The 14,801-nt window shown below is 35.3% G+C and overlaps 1 protein-coding gene across 2 annotated transcripts in view; it reads left to right on the top strand.

The window, feature by feature from the left end:
* Positions 1–14,801, top strand: part of UBXN7 (UBX domain protein 7) — a 59,394-nt gene that overhangs the window by 36,311 nt on the left and 8,282 nt on the right. For both annotated transcript variants that reach the window (XM_040484854.1, XM_040484855.1), the window contains 6 exons: positions 72–184; positions 5,755–5,901; positions 7,170–7,260; positions 8,132–8,259; positions 14,152–14,545; positions 14,674–14,753. In XM_040484854.1, coding sequence (XP_040340788.1) covers positions 72–184; positions 5,755–5,901; positions 7,170–7,260; positions 8,132–8,259; positions 14,152–14,545; positions 14,674–14,753 — 953 coding nt within the window. The remainder of the gene's footprint in view (positions 1–71; positions 185–5,754; positions 5,902–7,169; positions 7,261–8,131; positions 8,260–14,151; positions 14,546–14,673; positions 14,754–14,801) is intronic.

Raw genomic sequence — 14,801 nt, 5'->3', positions numbered from 1 at the left:
TTTTTATATTTCTAGATGCACGGCTTTTATTTTCTGGCTAACTGAAATTTCCTTATCCTCCTGTGCTGCAGTTCGGCAAGAACAGGAATTAAGAAATGGAGGAGCAATAGATAAGAAACTGACTACCCTTGCAGATCTTTTCCGGCCACCCATTGATTTGATGCATAAAGGCAGCTTTGAAACAGTAAGTTGTTGGAAATTTTAAGCCTTAGGTATGAATCCTTTTGCATTTTCAACGCCATTTTTTTCTTTCTAAGAACAAAAAAGTTTCCAGCATATAGAGAATCGGCATCTTAATAAGTATGACACAAGTGTGAGATACCTAAAAGTTTACATGATTTATATTTATGCCAGCAGTAAATGAGATGATTTGATAAAAATCCTTTTATTACCCTTGTGTGGTATCACTTTAGAATCTTTGCCATTTTGGTAGCTTTTGAAAAAAATCTTAATGTGTTTTAGTTTGTGTGTATCTTTGATTAGTTCTGAGACTAGTGTGCCTGTGTTTATTAGCCATTTGTGAATTTTAGGTATCTTTTGCCCATATTTCTGTGGGAATCTTACTGTATTTTAAAAGAGTATCTATGTAGTTGCAGAATATATTCTCCCTCAGTTCTTGGTTTTAATTTGGCTAACGCCAAAGAAAAACTTTCCAGAGCAGGTTTATTTGATTGTCTGCTAAATTATAAGCTTAATGAGGGCAGGGGTAACATGTTTCTTTTTATTTTGGTAATCATTGAGACCCAGTTTATGGTATTTTATAGAAACATAGTATTTGTTAAACAAATGAATTTGGTTAGGATTTTAAATATCCTTCTCTTAAAGTGTTCAAACAGCTGCTTTTGTGTGTTGACTAGCATGTTAATGCTCTTTTGAATCAGAATAGCATTTCCATAGATGTAAATCACTTAAATTTTAGGTAAGTCTTATCTGTTAGGATAAAGTGGGTCAAACAATCACAAAAATGAAGTTTGTAGCTACATATTTGGAAGTTAGTTATGCTTGATTTTTTAAAAAGATTTTGTACTTTGACATATTCATATAGTGGCCTAAATGAAATACTCAGGATTAAAAATTTAACTGTAAGCCCATTCTTCAGTTTTAATTTTCTGAATTGTAAAATCTCAGAGTGTTTGGCTGCAAGTAACAGAAAATCCAAATGATGGTGATTTGACTAAACAAGGATTTCTTTTTGTCATGTAAAGAAGACTAGAGTTGATTGAGGGAGTTTTTGGTGTTCATTAGTCAGCTCAAAGATGTTTTCTTTCTTTGCCTTGTGATCTTAATATGGTAGCTGTGTATCCTCTCTACTGTTCTGGTGATAATTCAGCCATTGAGAGAATAGCAGCAATATAAAAGGCAAAAAGGACTTGAGTTTGTTTTGCCATGTTTCCCATTTTTAGTAGCTTCTGAGTTGTTCAGGGCTGAATGAAATAACTCTGAGTTTGATTTCGTTTGATCCCTTTGGGCTGATAAAAGCAGTTACTTTGATGCTTGTTCGTTGAGGGAAAATGTGAATCTTGTTTGATCTTGTCCTCTGAAGTTTGATTCACTTTAAGTTATTATATGACCTGTTTTTCTTTGTATTTCATGACCTATATTATTCGCAGCAAGCTATCTTTTATTTACTGATAATATTAAGCTTTATTGTTTACAAGTCTTTAAATGACATAAACACTCCCACAAAAGGTAGGCATTTAATTATGGCTAGTGGTAAATCCATTAGTTTTATAAAAATTAGGGAGGTAATATACAAAATTAAGTCACTAAAGATTAAGGAGGTGAATGTTAAAAATTAGAGGGACACTCTTGCTGCTCAGGCAAAAGCCATAGGTTTGGGCACCATTTTAGATGTAGATTTGAGCTACAGTTTTACAGGTTTAGAAACTGGACTTTCTTAGTGTAACTAGAGGTAGAGTATGTTCAGGTGTTCTGGTTCATGCTAACCAAATGAGAAACTGATTAATTCACTTGTTTACTCAGTAACTATTTATCAAAGCCTTCTATTATAAGGTCTTGTTCTAGGTAATGGGGATTATATTTGTTAGGATAAAGATTTGACGGCATATGAGAGAGACCAGGAAGAAAAAAAACAGCTTAAAACAAGATAGAAGTCCAGATTGTTAGTGGTTCTGCTATATAAAGTTACTAGGAGTGGAGTTTTTTTCTGTATTTCACTGTTGTTTCCTAGGTCTTGCTTGCTTCTGTTCATATGATTCAAGATGGCTCACCACCTTGTTTGCTATCCAGCCAGCATGAAGGGGGGGAAGGGGCACACTTTTTCCCTTGAAAGGCACAACCTAAAAGTTGTACATATCACTTCTGTTCACATCCCATTAAGCAGAACTCAACAACATAGCCACACATAGCTATAAGAGACACTAGGAAATCCAGATGCTTAGCAAAAATTGGAGCCTCTGTTACTAAGAGGGAGAAGGGGAAAATGGGTATTTGGTACCTGTACGCAGTTTCTGCCATAGGGAGATAGTGATAAACAAGCTCTACAGAGTTCTTGCCATCAAAGAGTTTATAATCTAGGGGGAGAAACAGACTATAAACAAATAAAAAACATAATATATAACATATATTTAGTGTATATATATTTTATATGTATGTTTGGTATGTATGTATATATATAGAGAGAGAGGCAGAAAGGGAGGGAGAGAGGAAGAAAAATTTCAGGTTATAATAGTTGCTGGGAGAAAGAAAAATAGAATAAGGGAAGGAGAGAGGGCTATTTTTTTTTTTTTAATGTTTATTTTTGAGGGAGCATGCATGCATGTGTGCATACAAGCAAGAGAGGGGCAGGGAGAGAGAATCCCGAGCAGGCTCTGCACTGTCAGTGCGTGGGTGGCTCAATTGATTAAGTGTCTTAACTCCTGATTTTGGCTCAGGCCCTGATCTGACAATTCATGGGATCAAGCCCTGCATTGGGCTCTGCTCTGACCATGCGTGCGGAGCCTGCTTGGGATATTCTCTCTCTCTCTCTCTCTCTCTCTCTCTCTCTCCCCCCAAATAAATAAATAAACTTTTTTTTTTAAAGGTACAAGTGTTGTTAATGGAAGTTAAAAGCAAGGTTGATTTCATAAGTTTCACATATGTCTATAATTGTGATAGAACAGAACTATTTTAGATAGTAAGATCAGGGAAGATTATGAAAGGATGAATTTGATAGAAGTCTGAATAGAGTGAAGGACTATGAATCATAGGAATGTCCAAGGGAAGAGCAGACAAAATAGTTAAGTGTAAAGGTACTGATATTGGAAATATCTAGGCCTATTTCTGATACAGCCAAGAAAACCCGTGTAGCTGGAACTGAGTGAGCATAGCACTTAGGATGAATGATCTGACCTGGGCAACAGAACATTTCTTAGGTTTTCTTATTTCTCCACTAGCCCATAAGTTCCATGAACACAGGGACTTTGTTTTATTTACTGTTCCACAGTGCCTGGGAGAGTTTCTGGTACATGGTTGGCCCTCATTAAATCTGTGTTAAATGATTGAATGGCATAATCTGGAGTACATCATACAGAAAGAGTCAGAACAATTTCCCTGATATTCCTTAATGCATATTTGTTAAAGTTGCCATTCAGTTACACATGCACCTAGTCCTAATTACTAAGAGTAATTTCAAAAGTACTTGCTATAAATGTGAATAAAAATAATTAACATTTCCATAAAAAAAGTACTGTGTATATTCCTTCTTAGTGTTTTTTATATATATTTCCTCTATATCCTTGTTTTTCATACTTTCCTGATCTGTCTGGGACTGAGAGAGAGGTTAGTCTTTACTGTTTCCCCCTTGTCATGATAAATCCCATCACATACCTATTTGGTGTAGCCATATTTACCCTTGCGTCTCCCTGTAATGGCTTTTAAATATTGACTCAGAACAGCCTAATAGATTCCAAGAGGGAAGATTCATCATTGTCCCATGGTCCACTTACACCTCTAGCCCTTGACTCATATAATTTGTATACTAAGTGAGATTGTGTTAAGACTCTCTTATAGTTAGTCCAGATGTTGCTTTGCATGAAATTTGTATCTTCTGTGGTTCCTTCCTTCTAGCAGTAGTTTCTTAATAGATCTTCAGATGTTTTTGCTGGTATAAGGTTTTGCCTCATGTAAGCTTCAAGAAGGCAGGGGTTTTTGTGTTTTGGTAACTACTATAACCCACCATCCATAACTGTACCTGAAACACAGTAGATACTCAAATACTTGGTGAGTGAATGAATCTGAACTAATGAAAGCATGAATGTGAATGAATGAATTTTTAAAAAATAGAAATCAAATGAATGCATCATTTTTAAACTCTGAGCTTTTTAAAATTTATTTTTGAGAGAGAGCGCATGAGCTAGGGAGGGACAGAGAGAGAGAGAGGGAGGCAGAGGATCCAAAGCAGGCTCTGCACTGACAGCAGAGAGCCTGACGTGGGCTCAAACCCATGAACCATGCTGTGATGACCTGACCTGAGATCGGATGCTTAACCGACTGAGCCACCCAGGCTCCCCTGGACTTTTATTATTTTTGACGTTACACATTTTTTTCCTTGTCAAGTGCTGTAGTCGAGGCAGATGTAAATTTACCTTGTGTGTTAAGTTTTTCTTTATTCTCAAATAGTTTTTCTTCCATTAAAACAGTATAATTACTTACTACTCATTTATGAAATCTGTATGCATGCTATAGGTAAGGAAGTAAGTGGGGCACTACTACATCCTAGGAGCAAGGAGTTATTATATTTATATACTTTAAGCCTTTGAATACAGCTTCCTGACTCAAATACATGGATAATTCTTTTTAGAACTTGTGTTTTCACTTGTGGAATCAGTAGTGAATATTAGAAAATGATTTTCTCTGGGGGATTCATACAAAACAATAGGATAATAGTATTTTCAAAATTGCATAAACCTTAAAACAGAAGATATTCTAAGTTTTGCATTTTATGATACTTTCAAAATGTTATGTTTTTCAATTGTTATTAATCTGAGTTAATTGATTCTTAAGATTTTCCCATGTCAAATTGATTAGGAAAAGAATATTGTTCCAGGACAAAATTATTCAAAACTATGGCTTTCATTTCACTTCCTGTGCAGAGGTTTGAGGTAGCATTTGCTCATTTGCTTTTGTGCCATTCTTTTCCTGTTCATCAACATTTCTTAGGTCTTTGTGATAATGAGGAACTGTGAGGCAAAAAGTACATACTCATGATTGATATTTGTATTATACATTGGGGAGTCTTGGAGATCATTCTGAAATAGTCTGTGATCCTGTGATCTCATTTTTGAAACCCATTCTTAGGAATAATAACCCCAAGAGAAGAAACCCTCAACAGCTTTTACTGAAATGTCTAGGGTAGTTCTATAAAATAGCAATAGATACATACTGCTTACATTTGTTTAAAAGGAGAGATATTTGTGGATAGGGATTGGAAGAGATGATATGATAGGATTACATGATTTTTTGACCTAGTTTGTGGAATCTTTTTTAGGTAAAGATGTTTAATGTACAAAAAAATCTAGCCATTAGAATAATAACAGTGTATAAATGAAAAGCAGTTCATTTAAATTTGAAAAATGCTTGAAAATGAACCTTGTAATTACATACATATACTCAAATTAATGTATAGATACTGAAAACTCTAGATGTCATATTTGAGAAAAAATTTTGTATTTATATGAGGACAGCTTCTGAATTCTGAAACATATCAGTTACCAAATAGAAAGTGTTTCTGACAAATGTTATATAACTTTACAGGCCAAAGAGTGCGGCCAGATGCAAAATAAGTGGCTAATGATAAACATTCAAAATGTACAAGACTTTGCATGCCAGTGCCTCAACCGTGATGTGTGGAGCAATGAAGCTGTGAAGAATATTATCCGGGAACATTTCATTTTCTGGCAGGTGAGGAGAATTAATCAAAATTTTTGTAGTATTTTACTATTGTAGTATGAGATGTTGGGGAGGAGGCAGTAGGTTATAAAATGGGAAAAAAATTAACAGTTAAATTGTGATATATGAAAAAGTAAAACTACCCATAATGGCTGAAGTAGTAAGGACAAGTGAAAATAAGGTCAGCAATGAAGAACTCCTAAGGGAAGGAGGAAAAAGAACCAACCCATGTAAGCCACGTAGTATTTATATCTCAGAAGAGTTGATATATTTCAATAGAATGTACAACTATACTATTCAACAGAGATATAATGTGAGCTACATAAGTAATTTTTCCAGTAGCCACATTTAAAAAGGTCAAAAGAAATAAGTGGAATTAATTTTAATATATTTTTATAAAGTCACATTCTGTCATATAAAACTAATATTAAAATATGAAGTGGTGTTGTTTGTTTGTTTTTTGGTGTTAAGTCTTTAAGATCTGGTGTGTATTTTATATTTAACCAGTATCTGACTAGCCACATTTCAAGTGCTTCAATACCACATGTTCTAGTGGCTACTATAATTGACAGTACTGATATAGAAGTTCTTGAAGTAATGGAAAAACATTTGACTAAGGCCTAGATTTTAGCTTGAGTTTGATACTCCCATCTGTGTGTCCTTACATTTATCACTTAGGGTCTTACTGGTTCTAGTTTCTTTTTATATAAATGAGGTTTATAGAAATGAGGATCATCTAAGGTTAGATGATCTTTCTCTGGTTTTTTATTTTATGAAAAATAAATTGAAAATAAAAACTTCTGAATGAACTTAATTCTTTTCCCAATGCAAGATACGCTATTGATTTGCCTGTTCTCGTGTGTTATAGGCCCCTAAATTCAACATGATTTTTCTGAATGGTAACCTTTTATTCAGCACCTGTTGATTATCTCTTTGCCTAGCATTATGCCAGGCACTTGAACCATATAATATGTAGTACATTGTGATTTATTAAGATGTATATGGTTGAAAGTCAGGAATGACATAGATGGACAGATAACAACAGGAAGGGCAATACCTCTTCTGAACTGGGAAGAGAGAAAGAACAGAGTGATATGTTTATACAAGTTTCCAGAGGCATTGAAGGCAGGAAGTTGAGGGAGTTCACATCAGATGGCTTTAATTATCTAAGACAGTGAAAATCTAACATATACCAAAGGTGTATTTGGATAATTAATTGCTGTTGGTATATTTAACAAAGATCTAGTTGACACTTTTTTTTAATATCAATGACTTAACAGGTTTATCACGACAGTGAAGAAGGTCAGAGATACATACAGTTTTATAAGCTAGGGGATTTCCCCTATGTTTCTATCTTGGATCCACGGACAGGTAAGATTTATGTCAGCTTACAGCCTTTAACTTATTTCTCCTTCACTTATCTAAATAATTGACCTTTAATATTTGACTTGGATCCAGTTTCAGAATTATTTGTTTTTTTTATGTTTATTTATTTATTTTGAGAGAGAGAGAGAGAGAGAGCATGAGCAGGGGAGGGGCAGAGAGAGAGAGAATCCCAAGTGGGCTGTGCACTGTAGTGCAGAGCTCTACACAGGGCTCTATCCCTGGACTGTGAGATCGTGGCCTGAGCCAAAATCAGGAGTCGATGCTTAACCGACTGAGCCACCCACGCATCCCGAGAATTATTTGTAATACTTTAGATGAAGGGTTTTTGTTCATGTCCGTGAGAAATATTTAAATATCTATGAAGTATATATTTAGGAGTCTGTTTCTGGTAATTTTGGGAGATGGGAGTATTTTTATATTTTTGTATAGTTTTGTCCTTTGAAAGAATAACTTTTTCTTTCTTGTTATTTTATAAGGAATCTCCTTTGGTTTTCTATCATTAAAATATTAAGATTGTTCAGTGGCTGTTGTAATCCCATCAGAGAAGCAGAGGGTAGAGTTAGTTTTATTATTAATTTGAGTTTCATACGGATACTGCTTTGTCTGAACCTCCTCCTAAATGGCAGTTAATGATATCAGCAGGTAAAGTAGCTGCTCTGTCATGATGGCCAGGAATCGCTTAGGTTGATTATAATTAATGTATCCTCTAGTTTATGAACATACTATGTAACTTAGGCTGGTGAGGGGTGGAGTGTGTTCCCAGTAATTTAATTATGCATATACCAAAAGAAATATTTAATGAGAATATTCAGAAAGAGTATTGATTTTATTATATACCCTGGTTTTTAATTTTTAGGTCAGAAGCTAGTAGAGTGGCACCAGTTAGATGTATCTTCTTTCTTGGACCAAGTGACAGGATTTCTGGGTGAACATGGGCAACTGGATGGACTTTCTAGCAGTCCCCCCAAAAAATGTGCCCGTTCAGTAAGTATGACTGAGAAGTGGTGATGAGCAATGAAGTGTAATTGCATATAAATATCTTGTGTAAAATGTTTGAGTAAAGGTAATAATGTAAAAGTTAAAGTTTGTGGCTGCACATCTTAGACACCCTCCTTATATTTTGATAATTTCCCACATAGGTGTCCTATCTTCTCAGTGAGATTATAAGATTCATATTCCTAGTCTTCTTTACAGTTAGGGTAAGGGCATGTGACCGGAGACCTGGATTTAGAAATAAACAGTGTGAATGTGTACCAGTAGGTAGGAGAACTGATAACGGCAAGCTATCCACTTCTTCAGGGGTAGCATGTCAGGCCTTTTGGTATCCAAGTCTAAGCAGCAGTAGAAATGGTATTTTTCCTAGACAGCTTTCATAGTGTAGCTGGACATTAGTACTGGTTATATAGCTTTGGGGTCTGGCTCCCTGGCCCACCCAGAGATTATTTCTGTACTTAATTTCTATAATACGCTATTATGAGGCAGACCTGTTTGATAATTGAAGTCAAGATTGGTGGTGAGTAAGAGACCTTCAGAGATAATGGGACTCTCATTTGGTGGTAGGAGCTATTTGGGTTTGATGGCAGTGAGAATAAAATTAGTTTTAGAGGATATGACTTTAACAGTCCATATAATGCAGTTATGAAACTGTTCCTTAAGTTTATCACCTAGAATAAAGCACACAGGCACAGAATGGTATGCATGCTTGCCAAGGGGTGGTATAGAATTCTTCTCCCCCCCCCCCCTCCCGTAGAGAATTTTTATTGAGGTAGATACAGTAGTACAAAACTAAAACATTGTTTCAGCTTTTTTTGTTTGTTTTTTTCATTATTCTGAGAAGTTTTGCTTAGGTAGAATTCTTTTTTTAAGGCAAAAAACCCCCAAAGAGTCTTTATAATTGCCCTGAGAGAGTTTCTTATCTTTTGCAGTCATACCTAAGGCTGATATTTTCAAAAACCAGAGCCTGAGCTTGTGAGTTGCTGAATTACAACAACATAAATTAAGTTAACAACTTCACCAGGTCTCTTATGAAAAGTAAGATGTTTAGTGGGAAAGAATGGGACCATAACATTGGACAAATACATAGGGATGATTTGGGTGACCAGTACCTCAGACCCCACTTCTGATACAATTCTATGAATGTTACAAATACTGATCAACTGTGTGCAAGAGAAACACCAACAGATAATGACTTAAACAAAGAAGACATCTACTTTGTTCAACAAGAAGTCGAGGCAGGCAGTCTAGAATGTGACTTCTGTGGATGTCAAGAAACCAGATTTCTCCTCTTCCTCCCTCCCATCCCCCCATCCTTACTGTTGGCTTGTTCGTACAATCACAATATAGATGCTCTGCTCCCAGGCATTATATCCAAGCATGGACAAGGAAGATGGGGGTAGTGCCTCTGTACAAAAGTAAACAGATACAGATAAGAGTTCTGCTTATTTTAGCTGGACATATTTTCTTGCACAAATACAATTAAGGTCCTGTTAAGAAAGCAAAGAAGACTGGATGTGAGATAGGAAACTAGTAGTGTCTGATATAGTGCCATTCTTTAAAATCAACATACATGGTACAGAGTGTTATTATCTGCAGTCAAAGCCATTGCATGTCATGTGGGCATATCTGTTTGCTTTTATGTTTGTAATAAGTTAGCCTTTATTTTATTTTTGAAAAGTTATAGCTGTTTAAAAAAAAAAAGATTTTATTTTTAATCCCTGTACCAAATGTGGGGCTCAAACTCTCAGCCCTGAGATCAAGAGTCACATGCTCTACCAACTGAGCCAGCCAGGTATAAGAACAGTTACAGCTTTTTAAAAAAATTTTTTAATGTTTTTATTTAGTTTTGAGGGAGAGAGACAGAGCATGAGTGGGGGAGGGGCAGAGAGAGAGGGAGACCCAGAACCTGAAGCAGACTCCAGGCTCTGAGCTGTCAGTACAGAGCCCAATGTGGGTCTCAAATCCATGAACCGCGACATCATAACCGGAGCCAAAGTCAGATGCTTAACCGACTGAGCCACCCACGCGCCCCTTGAAGAGCAAATTTTAAATTTTTCATGAAATCCAGTTTATCAGCGTTTATACTTTGTGCTTTTTGTCTCTTATCTAAGAAATCTTAGCCTAACCCAAGATTTTATCCCATGTTTTTTTTATTTTTAGCTCTTAAGTCAGTGATCCATTTTGAATGAATTTTTGTATATGGTGTCAGGATAGGGTTGAGTTGGGGCTTTTTGTCTGTCTGCATATGGCTGTACACTTGTTCCAGCACCATTTGCTGAAAATATTATCCTTTCTCCATTGAATTGCCCTTTGCACCTTTGTTAAAAAATGATCATATATATGTGTGGGTTTATGGACTCTTCCTTCCAGTGATTATGTTACGTCTTTCTCTACACCACTTTTCTCTGTCTTAGTGATAGTAGCTTTGTAAATCTCGAAATTGCATGGTGTAAGTTCTCCAACTTTATTCTTCTTTATAGTTGTTTGGTTATTTCAGATCCTTCGTGTTCCCACATAAGTTTTAGAATCAGTTTGTCACTTTCTTTTTTTAAATTTTTTGAGGAACCTCCATACTATTCCAGAGTGGGCTGCACCAGTTTGCATTCCCACCAACAGTGTAAAAGTGTTCCCCTTTCTCCGCATTCTCACCAATTTCTGTTGTTCCCTGAGTTGTTAATTTTAGCCACTCTGACAGGTATAAGGTTGTATCTCATTGTGATTTTGATTTATATTTCCCTGATGATGAGTGATATTGAGCATCTTTTCATGTGTCTGTTAGCCATCCAGATGTCTTCTTTGGAAGGGTGTCTATTTCATGTCCTCTGCCCATTTCTTCACTAGATTATTTGTTTTTTTGGGTGTTGAGTTTGTTAAGTTCTTTATAGACTTTGAATACCCTTTGTCCAGTATGTCATTTGCAATATCTTCTCCCATTCTATTGGTTGCCTTTTAGCAAGGGAAGCTGCTGGGATTTTGATTGGATTTGCATTGCTTTATGGATCATTTTGGAGAGAATTGACATCTTGACAATATTGAGTATTCAGGTCCATGAACATGTATCTCTCCATTTATTTAAGTCTTAAATTTCTCTGAACAATATTTTACAGTTTTTGTATATTGACCTTGTAGGCTGCAGCCTTCCTAAATTTACTTACTAGTTCTAGTAGCTTTTTTGTAGATCCCTTAGAATTTTTTTTTTTAATGTTTATTCGTTTTTGAAAGACAGACAGACAGAGCACAAGCAGGGGTGGGGCGGAGAGAGAGGAGGACACAGAATCTGAAGCAGGCTCCAGGCTCTGAGCTGTCAGCACAGAGCCCGACGTGAACTGCGAGATCATGACCTGAGCCGAAGTCGGACACTCAACTGACTGAGCCACCCAGGCGCCCCTAGAATTTTTTATATATATGTAGATGGTCATGTTGTCAACAAATAAAGACTTATTTTACTTCCTCCTTTCCAATCTCTATGCCTTTTCTTTTTCTTAACTAGTACCTCCAATACAAAGATAGATAGTAGTGAGATTAGACATCCTTAACTTGCTTCTGGTGTAGAGGTGAAAAGTATTCACGCTTTTACCATTAACTTTGATGTTAGCTATATGTTTCTTATGGATACAGTTGATTTGCTAAAATTTTGTCAAGAATTCTTGGGTCTATATGTTCACGAGGAATATTGGTTTATAGTTTCTTTGTCATTTGTTTTGTCTTCCTTGTAATGCCTTCTTTTGGTTTTGGTATTAGGTTAATGCTGGCCTTTTGATGAATTGGGAAGTGTTTTTTCCTGCTTCTGTTTTCAGGAAGAATTTGTGTAAAATTGATTTTATTTCTTCCTTATTGTTTGATGACATTCACCAACAAAGCCACCTCGATCTGGAGTCTTTGTGGGAAGTTTTAAACTACAGATTCAACTTATTAATAGATATAGGACTACTCAAGTATCTACTACTTCTTTAATGAGCTTTTTAGTAGGTTTTGTCTTTCCAGGGCTTTGTCCGTTTTATCTGAGGTGTTGAATATATTGACATAAAACCGTCCATTATATTTCCTTGTTATTCTCTTTAATGCCTGTAGCATCTATAGTGATTGTTATTAATCCCCTGTTACTGGTAATTTGTGGTTTCTTTTTCCTGACAATCTGATAGAGGCTTATCAGTTTTACTGATTTTAAACAACCAGCTTTTGGTTTTAATAATTTTTCTTTTGTTTTCTAGGTTGTTGAGTTTTGTTCTTTCTCTTTCCTTCTCTGCTGTTTGGATTTAATTTCATTTTCTTTTTCTGTGTGGGTACTTTTTTAATTTAAGATGGAAACTTAGTCATTAATTTCAGACTTCTCTATTATGTGTGTTGAGTTCTGTAATTTCTCTGTAAGTGCTTCTCTAGCTCCATATCACAATTTTTTTCTAGCTGAAAGGGAAATTGATAAATGGAATTTTTTAGCTGGGTGTGCTTTCTTTTATAGACATGATTAGGATTCTGTAAGTAAAGAAAGAAAGGAGAATGGATATTGGATAGGAAGTCTGTAGTGTCTTCCATGTTAGACAGTCTTTAAAATCAAACTGCATGCTGTGCACCGTCATTATTATGAACCTGCAATCCACTTCAAAGCCATTGCAGGTCACATACTTACCCTTTTTTTGGTGGTAGCTTAGCCTTAAGTTTATTCAACATTTTTTCCTTATTTTTTTTTTTTTTTTTGCTATATGATTTAATTTTTTTTGTTATATGATACAAAAGCCAAAATGAGGTTCCTTTAGTTTTTTGTTAGTGACTCATATATTTTTTGCCTTTTTATTGTGGAAAATTTTAAGCATATTCATAAGTAGGAGTTTATTGAGCCTGTATGTATCCATTAACTAATTTCAGTAATTATTGCATGTGGCCAGTCTTGTTTCATTTATATTCCATCCTATTCACATTATTTTGAAATAAATCTAAGAATTCATTTTTTATTCATTAATGCTTTGGCATGTATCTTTAAAAGATAAAGACTCTTAAAAGAAACAAAAAAAGAAAAAAAAAACAAAAAAAATAAAGGCTCTTTATTTTTTTGAAACACAATCACAATGCCAGTAACACGTCCTTAATTAACAGCAATTCTTTAATATCAGGAGATGTCTACTGTTCATCTTACAAAATTTACAAAATTTTGTTAACTTATAAAATTTTTTTTAATGATTTGAGTTAGGATCTAAATAAGTTCCATTCAAAAAAACCCATATTTTGTAACTTAATCAGTTTAGTGATACTTGTGACAGAACTTTACCTAGCAGAAAACTGTTGGAATTTGCTTTTCTCATGATCACAATGAAAACCTTCATTGTAATTAAGCTTGGGAAAATATAATTGTTGTTTTTCCCTATTTATTATACGCTGTTTCATTTTGGTTTGAGTGTTACAGGTCTGTTAGATTTTTTGCAAAATGATGATTACCGAGTTGTTGTTATCCTCTCTGTGTCAGAGCAGTGCTAGTTGAAGAATATAATAAGGAGCAAGGTAGACATCCTTTTCTGTATTGAGTATTTTAAAAACTAGTGTTTGGCTTTATATTTAAAACCTTAATTCTTGTATTTTTCTGGGCCAGGAATAAACCGTTTTCTTGATTTTATTAATTTTGATGTAAAGAAAACTTGTGCTTGCAGCACCGTTGTGGCAGGTCGTAGCACAGTTTTATTTTTGTTTTTAAAATATACATTCCATCTTGGCTGTGTAAGACAAAGTTGTTGCACTTAAATAGCATAAAATTTAGTAAAGAGAAACATTCAGCAGGAAATAATATTGGCAAGCTGTTAATATTTCTCATGTCCTGTTTGACTTTATCTATTTTTGGGTTTAACTGTTTTCTTTTTCTTTCCACCCATGTTTTATGACTGCAACTTGCAGGAGAGCCTTATAGATGCAAGTGAAGACAGCCAGCTAGAAGCTGCCATCAGAGCCTCCTTGCAAGAGACACACTTTGATTCAACACAGACAAAACAGGATAGCCGCTCAGATGAAGAATCTGAATCTGAACTTTTTTCTGGCAGTGAGGAGTTCATATCCGTTTGTGGCTCTGATGAAGAAGAGGAGATAGAGAATCTTGCCAAGTCCAGAAAATCTCCCCATAAAGATTTGGGGCATAGAAAAGAGGAGAATAGAAGGCCACTGACTGAGCCCCCAGCCAGAACTGAGCCTGGAACAGCCACAAACCACCAAGGATTGCCAGCCGTGGATTCAGAAATACTAGAGATGTCACCTGAAAAATCAGATGGAATAGTGGAGGGCATAGATGTAAATGGTGAGTTACATTCTAGACCTGCTTTACTTAAAACTTGAATGTTACTGGAGGGGTTTATATATTTGTTTACATTAGTCTTCTGTCTTAAGCTGTTGTATTTTTTTTTTTTTTTTTAACCCTTTCTTTAGGACCAAAAGCACAGTTGATGTTGCGGTATCCAGATGGAAAAAGGGAACAGATCACTCTTCCAGAGCAAGCTAAACTGCTGGTGAGTATATCTAATTGGAAGTGTTTACTTGAAGCAGAGAAACTAATT

This window comes from Herpailurus yagouaroundi, unplaced genomic scaffold (assembly GCF_014898765.1).
Source record: "Herpailurus yagouaroundi ecotype Mexico unplaced genomic scaffold, PumYag 162, whole genome shotgun sequence".
Classification (NCBI taxonomy): Eukaryota; Metazoa; Chordata; class Mammalia; order Carnivora; family Felidae; genus Herpailurus; species Herpailurus yagouaroundi.
The sequence above is the reverse complement of the archived record's forward strand: the minus strand, read 5'-3'. Positions and strand labels throughout refer to the sequence as shown.